The 16,480-nt window shown below is 35.1% G+C and overlaps 3 protein-coding genes across 4 annotated transcripts; 1 reads left to right on the forward strand and 2 right to left on the reverse strand.

The window, feature by feature from the left end:
* The first annotated feature begins 348 nt into the window (after window positions 1-348).
* LOC105955098 (heavy metal-associated isoprenylated plant protein 39) lies at window positions 349-1,551 on the forward strand. Its single transcript, XM_088818270.1, has 3 exons — window positions 349-482; window positions 725-800; window positions 1,128-1,551. Exons 1-3 carry the CDS (start codon window positions 474-476, stop codon window positions 1,415-1,417), a joined length of 375 nt encoding a protein of 124 aa, XP_088674396.1. The 5' UTR covers window positions 349-473; the 3' UTR covers window positions 1,418-1,551.
* Window positions 1,552-3,270: 1,719 nt separating this feature from the next.
* LOC148770771 (DET1 complexing ubiquitin ligase) lies at window positions 3,271-5,656 on the reverse strand. The gene is made up of 4 exons (XM_088817800.1): window positions 5,468-5,656; window positions 3,804-3,864; window positions 3,583-3,644; window positions 3,271-3,496 (listed from the first exon to the last, which is right to left on the reverse strand). The coding sequence occupies exons 1-4, from the start codon at window positions 5,540-5,542 to the stop codon at window positions 3,413-3,415; spliced, it is 282 nt and encodes a 93-aa protein (XP_088673926.1). The 5' UTR covers window positions 5,543-5,656; the 3' UTR covers window positions 3,271-3,412.
* A 1,335-nt stretch (window positions 5,657-6,991) lies between these two features.
* On the reverse strand, window positions 6,992-15,967 carry LOC105955134 (RING/U-box superfamily protein). Of its 2 annotated transcripts, none has more exons than XM_012978838.2 (16): window positions 15,558-15,967; window positions 14,895-14,967; window positions 13,684-13,749; window positions 12,293-12,358; window positions 12,121-12,203; window positions 11,677-11,728; window positions 11,513-11,584; window positions 11,316-11,383; window positions 11,176-11,224; window positions 11,002-11,086; window positions 10,808-10,909; window positions 10,590-10,641; window positions 10,113-10,164; window positions 9,436-9,552; window positions 8,385-9,149; window positions 6,992-7,868 (listed from the first exon to the last, which is right to left on the reverse strand). In XM_012978838.2, exons 1-16 carry the CDS (start codon window positions 15,764-15,766, stop codon window positions 7,254-7,256), a joined length of 2,526 nt encoding a protein of 841 aa, XP_012834292.2. In that variant the 5' UTR covers window positions 15,767-15,967; the 3' UTR covers window positions 6,992-7,253. The 2 variants fall into 2 exon arrangements, with proteins under 2 accessions (XP_012834292.2, XP_088673931.1); XM_088817805.1 differs by having other exon boundaries at window positions 12,293-12,710; window positions 13,146-13,749; window positions 15,558-15,806.
* Window positions 15,968-16,480: the final 513 nt, after the last annotated feature.

Here is a 16,480-nt window from a genome sequence, read left to right on the forward strand (position 1 = left end):
AAAAAAAAAAAAAAACACACACACATGTTTTTGCATCAATACACAGTATAGTAGTACCAGAAAACAATTTGTTCAAAAAAAAAAGAAGGATAATAAATATAAATTGAAAATAGGTTCAACCAGATTAAGACTTGGCAATTTGATAGCCCAACAGAGACCGAGTCTTAGCTCAGTTCCAAACGAGTTGAATTCCTTTACGTATTCAAGAAGCTGTCCAACTCATCACTCACTAAATATGTATATATATTGACTTGTTAATATATATATTTATATAAAAAATATTAAAATATAAAGACTAGCTCCTTGTCCAGCAAGGTATTTCCCCCCACCTTCTTCCTTCAACCAAATTCCACATATTTTCTACTATATATATTTATATGCTTTGCTCCATAAAACCATCAACTAAATTTCATTTATAATATAATTTCCTTTGCATTTAATTTCTCAAGAATTCTCAACACTTATATTCTAAGATGGCCATGGTAATTAAATATTCCTTTTCTTTTCTTTTTATTTGATTTTATTTTTATAGTACTCGTCTAATTTTTAATGTCTCGTGGATATTTAATTCTTGGAAGTTACATCAAAATTAAACGAGAGTATAATGAATTTGTCGTTCTCATATTATTTGTTGTTTAAGGTTTAACCAGATATATCTAATTAAGAAACCCAAAGTAAAAAACGATTAATTACTGATTTATTTTTTTTTTTTTTGTTTATGCAGAAAGTGGTGTTGAAGTTACATGTTCATGATGAAAAGGAGAAAAAGAAGGCCATGAAATCAGTTTCTAGCCTCTCAGGTACGAAAGTTTCAAGTTTGTACCGATTTCATATTTGGTCCCTTATATTTTAAAAATACAACGGTTTAAGTCATTTCCGTCAATTTTAAAAATACAACGGCATATGGCCATGTCTGTCTTGGTGTGACGAACTAACGGTAAATTGACGGAAATGATAAAAAATATTAAAAGTATTAAAACATGGGTGACCAAATGTGTTTCTTATAAACATGGAGGACCAAATGGAAACCAATGCAAACTTGAGGGGTTAGAACTGAAAGTATCCAATTATTATGTATTTTTTAATAATATTAATAATTTTGAATTGATATTAATATTAATATACAGGAATATTGTCTCTTGCAATGGACATGAAGGAGAAGAAGCTAACAGTAGTAGGAGATGCTGATCCAATTAAAATTGTGGGAAAATTGAAAAAATATTGCCACGTGGAATTACTGACTGTGGGGCCCTCAAAAGAGCCGGAAAAAAAGGAAGGGGTAAAAAAGGAAGAAAATAAAAATAGTGAGCCAATTGAAGAGCTTATGAAACTTTACAACAATCACTTTCCTCATTACACACAGTACTACCATGTCTACAGTGCTGAGGAGAATCCTAATTCTTGTGTTATTTGCTGATTTTTTTTATACTAGATTTTCAATTTTGTAATATAATATCAAATACAAGAAATAAATTATTTATTATTTTGTTTAAGGGAATTATTGTGTATGTGAAATAATTGAAAATAGGTGGAATATATATAACGATAAAAGGGTCTTTATCTATAAGCTTCTCAAACCGCTAATAAATATAATTAATTTCACTCTAAAATTCATCATTTGTGAGACCGTCTACACTTTTTGTACTGAAAATATCCTTCCCGTATATAAATCAACATATATCATTATTTGACTGTATTTAATATTGCTTTTTTTTTTATAAATGATTTTTGTAGGGTAAATTACACTTATACCCCAGATGTATATTAAAATAACTTTAAGGTACCTGTAGTACCGATAATTACAATCACCCCCTGAAACATTGTTAGAAACCCTAACGGAATAATGTTTTTGATAAGTTATTCCATTATGGTTCTAAACGGACTATTAGTTTCTGGCAGTGGAGCAAACAACATAGAGTTAGAGATGCCATGTCTCTCCTAACACTTTTTAAATCCTTATATTTTATATACCATTTATACATTTTCATCTATGGTAGCATTAACGGCTCCGCGCGAAACAAATATAGCGCATATCGGTCACCACGACATGAAATCTTAGCTCCCGTGATTGTGTTAGTTGTGTGGCTGTAACTACCAATACCACGAGGATTTTAAAGTTATTTTAACATACCTCAAGGGTGTAGTTGTAATTTACGCTTGAAATTATAAAGTGATAACTATTATAAAATGAAAACAAAAAAACAAAAAACAAAAATAAAAAAAAATCTCTAGAAAGACAATATTTATGTTGTTTTACACAATATACATTTGAAAGTTATTTTGTATCTATTAGTACGACTGACTGACTAAAAAAAAAATGGCCTAATTAAATTGAAAACACACTAGAAAATGTAGACCAAGACCTCACTCCAACCACTTATTTTGATGACTCACGCCCAATCGCTGAAAGCCACGTGGAAGTGTGGTCACTTCTCTTGTGTCATATGTCTCGTAATTGAGATTTGAGAGTTGGGTTGGGAAACAAGAGAGAAACTCGTTTGGAAAACACTGATGAGTGAAGCTCGCAACTAGGTTTTAATTGTAGAGTTTCAAAGTGTTTGATTATTGATCTTGTAATCTGTAAGTATTTTGGAAATGGATGACGGTGGGATTCGAACGCAGGACATTTGATTTGGTCTATCTCTGATACCATATTGAGTACAAAAAACTTAAGTTGTCAGTGAAATGTATCGTTTAATATTAATATCTCCAATAGATACAAATCAAACCACTTAAATCCTTTGTGTTTTGATCATATCTTATTGCTTTAGAGTTGATTTGCGTATGTGTATATATATGTTGTAATAATGTTCTTAGCTCATGAAGTGTTGGAAAATTTCACTAAACTTGCTTGGTTTAATTGCTTCTTCTAGTAATTGCATAACAGAGGTTTCGAGGATATTCAATTAAAGTTAGAAATAATCAAATATAAAAGCCTCGTGCGCAAAAATGACTGAATTACCCTCCGTTGAAGAAAAAGACCCCTTGGATCCAATGGTTCTAGCTCTACTACCTAAATTGGTTTCTTCTCAAATTTTCTGTGGGAAAAGACCAAATTGCCCCTAAGAACCGAAAAGACAAAAATACCCCACCAAATCGCCCCTTAGTATCAAAAAGACAAAAATACCCCCACTACTATATATGAAGTTGACGCAGATTTGGATGATCACCACTTTCATGCATTTCTTGTTATTTCATTTGAATACACATAAAAACACATTTGCGCACACACAAAAGTACACGCACAAAATATATTCGACTAGTAGCGTATACCCCCAATTTAGGCAGTTACGGCATTCATTCATTATCGGTATAGATGCAAATAGGCGAACTCCATCAACTTCAATCTGCTTAAAACATACACTCCAGTTAAAAAAGAAAAATTGAATATTTTCTATACTAAAGCATCGAATTAGGGATTTTCGTTAGAAACCCTCGGAAACTTGGATGGACGCTCTGTTATCGGATTCTCACAAGAAGCTCTCTTTGTTCTCAGCTGCAAGTAGATAACGAAGTGATTAAGTTAATGCATTCGAAAAACGGGTTTTTGTTTTTCGTTTTCTTTTTATATTTAATGCTAACCTTCACTTCAGCTTGTTGATAAAAGTTTCTTACAAGAATGTTTTTGGCTTCAGAAGCTATAACTGAAAAGTACGAAATATCACGGTGAAACGAGCATCTTCCAGAAATCAATGCAACTGGAAAAATTTCTCCAACTGATTCATCGATAATTCCAAGCGGAACGAGAAAAAAACAAATTGAAAATCAAATTTAAATTAAGAGAGAGAAGTTGAGTATGTTACCCTGGTCAGGCGGTGGAAGGGTGCGGTCATGAGTCGGACAATAAGTAACGGGCGTCGTTTTCTGGGCACCGACACGAGCAATATAGTTTGTAGTAATGAAATATCACAAGTCCGAATTGATGACGTGGAATTTAGTTCTTGAAAATAAATAAATAAACTTTGTCGCATGCACAAGATAGCACAAAATGCCGGTTTTAACTTTTTCCATTCTCATTCGAGATTGATAAGTCTTCTAGAACCCTAATACTTCCGGAATCATCTACTACCCGTAGTATAGAAGTTGCAATATTTTTTTTATACATTTTTCATTCATCAACTTTTGGCCCGACACGAATGCCATAACTCGAAACAAACGTAATAAAATCAAAAGGATGGGAACTGGCAATGGAATAAGAATGTAAGAGGAGGCATAAGAAAACGTGTCCTCTGCATTAACTCCCCGAAGAACACTAGAAGAGATCACTCCTAAATTCTATAAACGACAAAAACACGTCATTTATGACAATCTTTCGTACGCCTATAAACTTCGAGAAAAGTAGATTCATTAATGGCAGAACATCTGTCAATTCAACTCTCCGTAAAAAAGGCTAAAGAATTTAGATTGCAAGACAAGTTCACTTCATCAAACCAACAAATCTGTAAACTCTGTCGGTTTATCCGAAACTTGCAGTGATCTTGTTTACACTTGTCAGCATTCGCGCTATAGAGATACGAAAAATTTCCGTTATTTATTCTGTTACAATCTAACTAACAGACAAACAGCCAAGTCTATTATTTAAGCTTGAGATCAACTTTAGTCGAACATTATTCAAAATCATTATAAGTTCATCAAGATCAATACTTTTCACCCACTTCAGCATTCTCACCGAATTACAAATCCATTTATGGAAACCACAAATTTCATGCAAATTGTTACACCAAAAAAAGAAAAAAAGGATAAATTACGGCCACCCCTGAGGTAATGTCAAATTACGGAAAAAAAACCCTCATTTGTGTAATTACAACCACCCCTCAGTTATGAATCTTCTTACACGTCCATCCTTACGGTGTCACACCTGAGGTAATGTCAAATTACGGAAAAAAAACCCTCATTTGTGTAATTACAACCACCCCTCAGTTATGAATCTTCTTACACGTCCATCCTTACGGTGTCACATTTAGTGAAATCTTCTACATAATATGGAATATTCTCCAGTTTGTACCAGTTTTACCCCAGTTGAACTCCACATTTTGAAATAAGATGAACATAAGATGTTTTTTTTTGCTTGTAAATATTTATTGTGGTGCATGAAAAACTGCATTTCGCACAAAACGAATATAAACTAGAGAACATTCCACGGAAACTAGAAGATTCTGTTGAAATTGACACCAGAATGATGGATACGTAAGAAGATTCATAGTTGATGGGTGATTGTAATTACCCAAATAGGAGGGAGTTTTTCGTAATTTGACCTTATTTCAGAGGGGCGGCCGTAATTCACCCAAAACATAACAAGAACTCATAACCCACAAGTCAAAAACCTTCAACTTTCAATTAAAATAGAAAATCAAACAAAGCACAAACTCATTGAAAAAAACAGCAGAATCTAGAAAGAATTCTTCCAACTGAGCAAATGGAAGATTAAAATATTTGATGGAGATTAAAAAAAAAAAAGAGTTCATACCGAAGGATTGGAAGGATCATTGGGCTTGAACTGGGTGAAGTTCAGAGGGTCGAACGAAGGCCAACTCCCAAGCATTGTATCGTTTTTTAACAAAAATTTCAAATAATAATAATAAATTAAATATAAAAATGGTGGTTTGAGAAAAAATTAAGACAGAGAGAAATAGAAAGAATTGAAGGAATATATATACTGCGGCGGCGGCGGAAGGTGAATTGAGAGATAGGTGGCGATTGGCCTTGTTGGCAAGTGTTATGACTTATGGGCGAAACCATACCATTTTATCAAGGGAACCTTCGGAGTTTTTTTTCTTTTCTTATATTAATTACCAGCGCGAATCTTTTTTTTATTTACTTTTGAATTCAGATAGAGATAGGGTATATTTTATATATATATATATATATAGATTTGTTCGACCCTACACCCGGTGAAAAACACCGGGTGGGTCTTCTGCTGTCACGTGTCTCTTTTTTGTATTTTATAATAGATTCCCCGCTAGGGTTTACCTTTAGGGGTTTTAGAAAAATAAAAAAAAGAACACGTGGCAGCAGAAGACCCACCCGGTGTTTTTCACCGGGTGTAGGGTCGAAGGAACCATATATATATGATAAACAGTTAGTGTTCTTGTACTCGATATTAGCGGTGAAAATTGGAATGAATTTTTTTTTTTTTTTTGGTTGATTCCAAGTCGAAATTTTCGAATATTGTAAGAGTTTCACCCTTAGTTTGATATGATAACAAATTCAAAATTATATATAATAACTAATAGGACAAAATGCACTTCACCACCCTAGAAAATTTCTATTTTCGCACTTTTCTTCTTACAAATTACAAATAAAAAAAATTTAAAAAAAAAATTAAAAAAGACTCCCATTAAAATTTTGTTCCAGTTGCACTTTGCCACCAATCACAAATTCCGACGTATTTTTCATCGAAATTGCCGTTTATCAGTCCGCTTCAAGGGCATTTGAGTCGTTTATTATAGCCATCCAAATCCTAATATCCTTATATTTTCTAATAAGCGAAAAATAAAACCCGTTTCACTAATTTCAGAAAGAAAAAGAAAAAAAGATTTTGTTTCATGGTAAATTGAATTGTGCCTTTATTGCGGTCCCAAAATTGTGAGAACCTTCAATTTTTTCTACGGTTAACAGCTTTTAAGATGATTCGTCCCTGAAATAATGGAAATGCCCTTCAATTGCACGGATTCAAAAATATGCCGAAATTTGGAATATGGGGCAAAATGCATCTAGCACAAAATTTTGAAGAGAGGGTAATCTCATTTTCGAATTTGTAGGGGGAAAAGTGCAAAAACTAAAATTTTCTAGGGTGCAAAATGCATTTTGTCCATAAAAATATGGTATTTTTTGAATAGCTTTAGTATGGTCTCCCCCACAAAACAATTGTGCATGTATTTCACCTCAGAAAAAATCTTGCTCCTCCAATGGACACGTCAGACCACAGGCATTTTAGACATCACTGCTTTAAATGAAAACAAAACCATATCACATCTTTCAAATAAGCTGATTTTGTGAAAGAGGAAAATTATAATATTAAATACCAACATTAATTTAGATTTATATAATCATCGAATTAGTTTTCTTTTTTTCTTAGCCACGTCATATATACCAAAGTTTCTGCATACATAAACATCACATCTGCATTTCCTAATTTCCCAATCAGACTCCAAATATATAGACATAATAAGAGAGAGCTAAGCTTCAACACGAGCATTCTTGATTCATTCGCCAAACGAAAAAAGAAGAAAAAATAGAGCAAATTCTACGAGTCACCGAGTCCCATGTGGGATATGTGGCGAACCATCCCAATTGACAGGCCTGAACTGAACCGAGCCTGCATTTGAGTTTGGTCTGACAGCTTGGGATTGTTGATTAGGCACGATTGGATTACCAGCTTGGTGGGCTTGCTGATTAGGCCGTATAACGTACTGCTTATATGCATTGTTGTAATCCTGGCCAACTAGGGCCCCGCGCATACGTCCAGCAGGGCGCCACGTCATATCGGCCGTCGGATCAGATGCATCGCTCCTCGTGATAGGTTGCGGTGCAACTCCAGATGATGGTGCAGTTCTTGAAGGATCGAAGGCCATATGTGCGGCTCTGTTTGCAGCTGCAATGAGGTGGGATTGTTGGGAGTTGTTGGGCAGAGCTGCTGTTTGATGAGTTGTTTGTGGAGCTCCTCCTGCATGGGTTTGGGCGCGCGCGAAGCTTCCGGAAGATTGCATGGAAGGTTGGCTCATTGTTCGAGACATCCTGAGATTTGCTATCTGCTGGCTTTGATTGTGTCCGCTTGGAAGTCTATATGTGTTTTGGACCTGATTCGAGTCCTGAAAACCAGCATTCTGTTGTGGCGGTTGAGCAGATGAGAATGAACGATTTTGTTGCTGCCAAAAAAACCAAAACGAGACTTTGAGAATCCAATACAGGTATCATTTGACTGTAAACATAGAAGTAGCCAAGATGATGTTATGCAATTTCGCGAGGGCCTAACTGTTTCCAATGGACAACTCTCCAATACACAATGGTAAAAGTTTATTCTCCCCAAATTTTTGGGTCGGACCAAAATACACAATTCTCCAATGAAAGGAGGGTGAAATTCTCCCAAATTTTCGGGTAGGTCCAAAAATTTGGACCGGCCAGAAAATTATTGGACTAACCAAACATAAAATGAAGTGTATTATTTAATTAATCATTGTTTATATTGCCAACCATATGAGACATAAAAGAGTATGGTGACAGAGACAGACAACAATATATCATATATGTATCATAGAAAAACATGGATCATAGTTACGCAGGTGATGATATTATGGCGCATGATTAAAAAAAACAAATAAGGAACAATTTCACAAAGTCAAGGGCCAAAAACACTAGTCAACTACGAAAGAGCACTAATTAACCTGTATGTGCTGGAGCAGAGAAGATGACGAAACCGGTGGGACCTGATGTGGATGTGCACGAGAAGCTGTAGAGAAGTTTGGTGCAGTGGTTGAGAGACTATTTGAGTTAAAGGAGTTGTGGCTATTTACGGAGCCTCGTTGAAGGACTGAAGTGGGATGAGCAGGAAGGGCCTGAACTGCATTAGGTACTCTCGTTATATGCCTGGGCGCGGATTGGAACCTTCCGTACTCATTATTGACAGGTGTATTTCTAAATTGATACTGCTGCAATGGCAATGTATTCGCCGCAGAAGTTGTATCGACAGCATTATTACTACCACCATGGAAAGCCTCGAGTTCTCTGTTCGTATTAGTGAAGGTGTCGATGGGAATACCGCCTCCTATCTGTGCATTGGGTCGGGCATTTGATGGTGGAACAAACGTTGACATTAACATATCAGACCAGAAGTTGTTTGCAAGAGGACCGCCGGTTTGATTAGCATCGTTCGTGTTGACTGCTGCGGTCTGAGTCAAAGGTTGACTTTGACCGGCATCTGGGAAATGTTTTACGTCTTCAGATTCGCGAGTGGGGAAAGCAACCATTGCATCTTCGGTCTGAGTGAGATCCATTACATCAGCAGGTTGTGGTGATTCATCATGGCCAATACTGAAGGTATTATCCTCTTCTGGCTTCTTTGAGGTATCCTCTGTTTCATTAACAGCATTCCACGACCAATCTGAGGAGACAATTATGTCGGAGACATTGGGCCGTACCTCTTTTAAGACCTGAGAAAATTCAAAATTCCAACATCATCTTTTTATGGTTACATATATATATACTATAACTATTATTGATAACAGTTCCATCATTCTTTTCTTTCCTTTTTTTATTCAGTGCCAGTTTAGTTCGCCCGCAAAAATGAAATCACAACTCTACTATTTTTTATATACACGCGTGTGTACATCAATTTCTATGCAAATAGATAAGTTTAAATAATATAAGGAAACTGTATATTTTTCATACCCATGTGTCTGTAACAAAAATCAATGTGAATGCAAATGAGCTACTTGCCTTAACGATATTTTGATCAATTCGAATATCAGGGAAGCAGACATACTGATTGCAATGTGGGCAGCGCCAGGAGGGTCTTCTTGAATTTATGTCCACAAAGTTGTCAAAATCAAAACACTAGGGAAAAGTTGAGATACATAAATAGATCAGTATGCATGAACAGAGTCAATGAGTTATCAAAGATCATAAAAAACACAGGCCATGATGAGTATTGCATTGCAGTAACAGAAAAGTTGAAATATATATATAGATCCGAATGCACGAAACTGAATCAACGAGTTATCGAAGATCATAAGAAACATCGAACATGATCGGTGTTGTGGTAACATAAAAGTTAAAATATTTAAACAGATCAGAATGTACAAAATTGAGTCAGTAAGTTATGAAATATCATAAGAAACAGGCCAAGAATATATATCTTAATTGGTTTGACTTCTACTGTTTCCGAGCTTACTCCATGAACTGATTAAGCAAGATCATCACATCCAGTTTTTGAGTTGAATATGAGCCAAAAAGAGCTCATAATCAGTTTTTAAAAGCTTTTACAAACACCACCTGATAAGACAAACTTAATTTCTACTTCAACTGTCAAATAATAAGTGAAACGAAAAAGTGGCGTCCAGTTCGAACACTTGATATGGGCAACTTCTGCTCAAGTATGTAACACTTGCAATTACCTGAATATGCTTGCATGAAAGTCCTTTGACAGGGGTTTTAATACGCGTGAAGCTGTCAAGTTTAAGAAAGGCAATAAAAAAAGATCAGCAGAACATAAAAGATGCAACTAAATGTTAGATGCAAAATCGATGATACACTGAAATTCATATTGGTTGAGACGAGAAAATTGTGAAAAGAAACTCAGGCAAGATCTCGAACATTATGTAGTGACAAAAGATAAACTAAAATTTACATTAGTGGTGATGACGAAATTCTGCAAAGAAGATCATGCAAATGCCAACAAAGAAAAAAGGTGAGGAATTGAAATGACATTAAGTAAATCCAGACATGACCTAAAGCATCTACTGGAGTTTCATATTGTTATGTTTTGTCTTGTAATTGGATAGGTACCCAAATAGATCAATTTTCTTTGCATTTGAAGCTTTATCAAGCAGCATAAATAAGAGAGGTATAATCAACACTTATAGAGGTGTTACCTAATAGGGCAGTTTAGCGATATCCGTGATGACCCCACAATTACTTCTGAATCTACATCGAGCAAAAGAAAAGAAGTTAGCAAACAACTATGACTAATCCAGCAGTTAATGGCAATGTCTTCTCATTTAAGAAAAGATTGTAACGACGATTTCTCATATATAAACATTGTTGCTCTTCAGAGAAAAAATATTGAAATATTCCCAAATCTAACAGGCACCTGAATCCACACTTGCAGGAGCCTGCTGCTCATAATCTTGAAGGATGTAACTATCAGGCTTTCGCATCTCACCCATTGAAGCAACTACTATCATATAGTTTCCTTCAGAATAATCAATATCGAGAGTAAGCACATTCGGTTACTTCAACACGAAAACCATAAATGACAGACAAGAAAAGTTGAGCCCAGAATACCAGTGAATTCGCCCACAGCCTGAAGGAGATTCGACCCATATTTCAACAAAGGTGTTACAACTGTTGGAATTTGTGGCCCTGTATCCTAATATAGGCAAAAGATGCATACAAGTTCAACTTTCACGCAAACAGAACAAAATGACAAGTATTTTTAATAATTAATCTGGAACGAACCATGTAAAGATTAGTCCTCTTCTCCACTCCATGCCCGTTCAAAAGAAAGCTGCAAAGGGAATACACATTGGTAACCGGTTGAGATGCAATCAAAGGCATTTCCTTTCTAGTTGGTGTTGGCAGGGATGAAAAAACCTTACCTTACTTTGGCAGGACTAATAAGGCAGGAAGATGTCTCAATACTATCCGTTTGGACAACAAACAACCTCTGCAGGGAAAAGGAATGATAAGATGAGCAAACAATCAACACCATAAGTCCTATCTATACCTATAATTTTCATGAACTTAATGAAGTAGATACGAGTTGTTGGAACACAAGAATAATGATTGGACATACTATTTGATCTCCTGGGGAAGACTTAATATTCTTTGGAATCTGGAAGTCCCTCACATAAGCATAGTATCCAGGCTACAATGAACAACACAAACCATTACCATCAGCAGAAAAACATCAGATAAGAACTGGACAGGACTTAGGAGAAAGGGAGTGGGAATACCCACCTTGACTTCCAGAAAAGCAAAGATATGACCCATTTTCATTCTCGGATAGAATCTGCATTCATATTCACATTCTTTCAGTTGCAAGTTAAAAGTGGACTTGAACACAAAATAAATCTGTATATTGCATTGAGGAGAAATAAATCTATTATTAACAACGGAAGTAAGCATCGGCGGATGGTTTAGATATAGTCTAATTGTCACCCATAAAAGACAAAATAGAAAAAAGTTCAACATGCAAAATACCTAAATATATTGACTACACACCTAACAAGCAACACTAGACGCTTTGAGGACACAAATTACACATACAACTGTGGCATGTCTTTTCGATCTACCACAATTTGCATAACAGTACCAAATATCAAAACAAATATATACAACTTTTACGCCCATGATAAACTGAAATCATAGTCCAATCCATAAAATAGCATAAACATGGTACACCTTGACATAATTGTAGAGATAACCGAAAGCGAACAGCTTGGCTCAGAGTTAAAATTTGACACGCTACAAAAACTGCCCTCAATCTGCAATGATAAGAAAAGGTAGGAGAATTACGTAACTAATCAATGAGAGAAGAAACTAATTAGTACAAACTAATAAAATGCCAACCGACCTCCTTTGCCAGATTGCTGAGCTCTTCAGAATCTACATCAGAAAACCACCCACTTTGACAAGCACTCTGCCGAAATAGTACTCAGTTTCAGAAAAATAACCAGTAAAAGAAAAGGAGAATTTGTATTCAAGTCTAGATTGCTTCACGCGAAGGCAGTATCCCAAATTATAGGATTGTATGAACAAATAAAAACATGTAATAACATAAATACCATGTTCAAATTTGATATAAAAGGCAATTTCCACATTCATATTACTTGGGCCCCTGATGTACCTAATTTGGGTTGTTCATGGGTAGGTTTTACCTTAAAACCAACCCATCTCTTACCCATAAATTATGGCCGATAATCAACCATCAAAGACAGACTCGACCCACATATAACTAGCTTGGTTGGTAGTTGCTAAAATTTTGAAAATTGCTTGGCTCATAATGCCCGACCAATTGACTTTTTGTAAAAATAATTTATATAAGCAGTTATATATTTTTTTTTTATTAGTATATAAGCAGTTACTTAACAATTAGTATTTTTTATTTAAAAAATAAATCAAATTCCACATTTATATTTAATAATAAAATACGAATATCAATTTAAAATGTTAAATAACCACCTCGTCTAAAAGCTTAACCTGGTGAGATGAATCATATATTATTTATATCTCCAACACGCCCGTGATATGAAGCTTGCACGTGGAATTTTTTAAATGGGTGCTGGTGGGATTGAACCTTTCATTTAGCATGGCTCTAATACCATCTAAAAGATTAAACTTCTAGTGAGGTGATTAGGTGAATCATTTAACATTTATATCTAAAACAAAAGAATATAATAATTTTTATTTTTATATAATAAAAAAGCGGCTAATAATACCAACAACATTCAGGACCGACAATGGTTCTGAATATTGATACGAGTAAGTTGGTAGGGTCGGGGCGATAATCAATTAACCCAACCCAGATCAGCTATACCAAAACCTCCATAAAAAAAAACTAAATAGGTCAGCCTATTTCCAGCTTCAGAAGATGAAACTGAACAAGTCTACCATCGTAAAAGAAGTGAACTAGGTACAAGGTAGGTCTGACTGGTGCAGCCCAGAAGATGACTTCATTAATAGTAATTTCCATTTCATGGAACTTAATTATACTTGGAATTCTCAATCATATGCATACTTTGGAAAACGAATTCTAACCCTCTCATAATTGCTCTCACCACCAACTAGCTTTTACATAAACGGCTAATAACTTTTTACCTCTCAACACCATAAGTCTCCAAAAAAATCATATATATGACACATCTGGTGCTCCCGCACATAGCATACTTCTATTCTTTGCTATATCAGAGTGGTGAGATGAAGTACAAAATCAGTAAGAAACATTGGCCGGTCAAAAGAATGTACCTTAATAGAAATCATCAGGACCATAATAGCTGCTTGCAGAAAGTTATCATTTTTATTTTGGCACACCTGAAAACATAAGAAAAAATTATTGAAATAGAATGACTAAAAAGCTTCAGATCAGATAGATTTAACATTTGAAAAAAAATTTAAGGATGCCATATCAAGGGCCATGACTAGCACAAATGGCCTGTGGGAGACAGAAAAACTAATGGTAGTACAGAGAATATCAGCAAATGTTTACACAAACCTTAGCATAGAATAAGATCAAACAGCCTTTCAATCTAATGAAAGAAGTACAATAAACAACAATTATGCTGTGTAATGTACGTGAGAAAATAATCAGAGTTGTTGCATAACTGGCCAAAGTTTCCATGATATGCAAATGACAGATAAATGGCATCATCTAAATCAGGCACCTAGATCTAACATAACTAAATCAAAATGAAGTCAAGGCACAGGGTATCAGCAAAAAGTTATATAGCACATGCTAGTAGCGAATATATTTATGGGTATGATCTTATATTCCATACTCAAATATATGGAATATAACCTGAAACTAACTACTGTTTTTACCACACATAATCAAGTGATGCATGGAAATGCAGAAAACACTAAGCTTAGGTAGGAGCTTGTATGAAAAATCTCCTAGTGAGTACAATTCCACTGGTACTAATAACATCCTTTGGCAGGTCTCCAACAAGCTTCAAAGCTATCGCGGTGGGAAAGCTGGATGAGATTTTGACTTAACAAGCTAAATCATTTTTTTATAACAGAAATATGAGTCAGGTTTCAAACAAATGAGCTGACGTGGCGAAGCTAACCAAACAAGAGTTGAAATTTTGGGGTTTCGACGGCATTTTGTTGATTTTTACAGGCAATTGAAAAGACGATTGGCTTCCCAACCTACTTCTGCTGTCAATATCAGAATCCCTCCACTTAAGCACATGCACAGAGCACATAGCAAATATGTCTATTATCACTACATCCAAATACTGAGCATCAGGAAGTTAGAGGATAGCAAAGATGGTTTTATGACATGATAATCTAAGCAGTAGTTGCAGATATATATGTATACATACATATCTACATATGTGTGGGACAGCATTTTATACCCAGAAGTCAAAAACCTTTTAATCATCTAATCTAATTATACCTCAAAGTGCTGATACATATCTCTGAAAAAGTCAAAGAATCACTCATAATATTGTTACCTGCTTTACTAGTGAAGGTAAGTCATGCGACATGCTCGGAACCTCATGGTTTGTAATGGCAAAATCAATTCCTCTGCATTGACAGAAAACGAGGAGGAAGACATATTAAACAAACAAAAAAATCGATCCAGAAACAACAATGTACATGTTAAAACAGATATTACAGGATTCTACAGATATATTATTTAAAAAACACAGAGAAGACCTAATAAAACAGTGTATCAAATTTACGGGGAAAAAGTTTCATGTCAAACCACATTACTAGACGAAGTATATGAGAGTTTGAATACCAACATGATTCGCAGAATCCCCAAAATAGATTTTGGTTGTCATCACTTGTCTATCAAAAACATTGAAAGAATTGCATTCCCTTCATGTATACCACTATACACCATCAACCGTGGGCAAATGGGATACAGATTACTCAAAGAATCTTACATATGCACAAATACAGAAATAGATTAACAGTAAACCAGTTGCCAAATGCATGCATATGCATCAATCAAGCTAAAACTAGTGTAGCACACCATCGGTATAAATACAACTAAGTCAATTTGGTACTTAATTTAGCCCTCGTTTCCAGAACTCGTTTTGGCTATTACACCAGCAAATATCTACGAAATCAGAAGCAGAATAAGAAAAACGGCGCGTAAATCGGAGTACCTAGAGAGAGAAAGGCAGAGATTTAAAAACTGCGAAGCGTCGGTTTCACTGCTGTTGTTGACGAAACGAGATAAGCGCTCAATCATGGCAGATATTCGGAGGGCGTTCACGCCCGACGAGTTTAAGCTGTTGTGAGGGAGGCGGCCGCCGCCGCCGCCGTTCAATGTTCTTCCGATCACCGGAGCCGGCGTTAGCGCCATACCTGCCATTCTTATCGTTCACTCTAGAAACCTCTTCCACAGCAAATTTCTGTGAATTATTTTCTCTTCCCCTTTTCCTGGATTTTGGAATGAGTGAATTTTATCCTCCGTAATTCAAAAACTTTTGAGGGTTACCGAGGTAAAATTAGGTTTTTACTGTGGAAAACGTTTTACTGTAGAATGGTAAAGTTTTAAAAATAGGTTAAATTATATATACCTCCTCGAAGTTAATTATATTTATAACTAGACCGCCTCTTATTTCTGGAAATTACATATGGTCCTTCAGATTCGATATTATCTAACATTTAACTCTCTTGATTGGCTTTTTTTTTTTAATGATATTGCCACCCTTGAATCTTGATTAAATATTGTGTAAATTACATTGTTCTCCTTTAAAATTAGGTCTAATTACATATATATGGATCCTTTTATATTATAAAACATTACATAAATCTTCCTAAATTTTGTAATTCTCACATAACTTTAATTTATATTTCTTTATTTCAGTTAAAAAATAATCCCTAAAGAGGAGATTGTTAAATATGCATTTTTCTTGGACTCGTTAATATACAAATAGAAAATGCTATAAGAAATTGTCCTCTCAGCTTTTGCAAAATACGATGTTAGATATGTGTACTAGCTACTATGATCATAAAGTATGATCTACTGCTACCTGCATTAGTTGATCTCCACGCAACAAAGTAACAAATCTCAACCCTAAAA

The sequence above is a fragment of the Erythranthe guttata genome, chromosome 5 (genome assembly GCF_056151865.1).
Source record: "Erythranthe guttata isolate IM_541 chromosome 5, IM_541, whole genome shotgun sequence".
Classification (NCBI taxonomy): domain Eukaryota; kingdom Viridiplantae; phylum Streptophyta; class Magnoliopsida; order Lamiales; family Phrymaceae; genus Erythranthe; species Erythranthe guttata.

Coding starts and splice junctions, on each gene's coding strand:
- LOC105955098 (XM_088818270.1), top strand. Junction 801..1,127: donor ATCAGTTTCTAGCCTCTCAG/GTACGAAAGTTT, acceptor ATTAATATACAG/GAATATTGTCTCTTGCAATG.
- LOC148770771 (XM_088817800.1), bottom strand. CDS start 5,542: ATGCTTGGGAGTTGGCCTTCGTTCGACCCTCTGAACTTCACCCAGTTC. Junction 3,865..5,467: donor ATGATCCTTCCAATCCTTCG/GTATGAACTCTT, acceptor GTCGGTGCCCAG/AAAACGACGCCCGTTACTTA. Junction 3,645..3,803: donor CCTTCCACCGCCTGACCAGG/GTAACATACTCA, acceptor CGTACTTTTCAG/TTATAGCTTCTGAAGCCAAA.
- LOC105955134 (XM_012978838.2), bottom strand. CDS start 15,766: ATGGCAGGTATGGCGCTAACGCCGGCTCCGGTGATCGGAAGAACATTG. Junction 11,225..11,315: donor ATTAGTCCTGCCAAAGTAAG/GTAAGGTTTTTT, acceptor TTCCCTTTGCAG/CTTTCTTTTGAACGGGCATG. Junction 7,869..8,384: donor CTCTGCTCCAGCACATACAG/GTTAATTAGTGC, acceptor TTTTTTTGGCAG/CAACAAAATCGTTCATTCTC.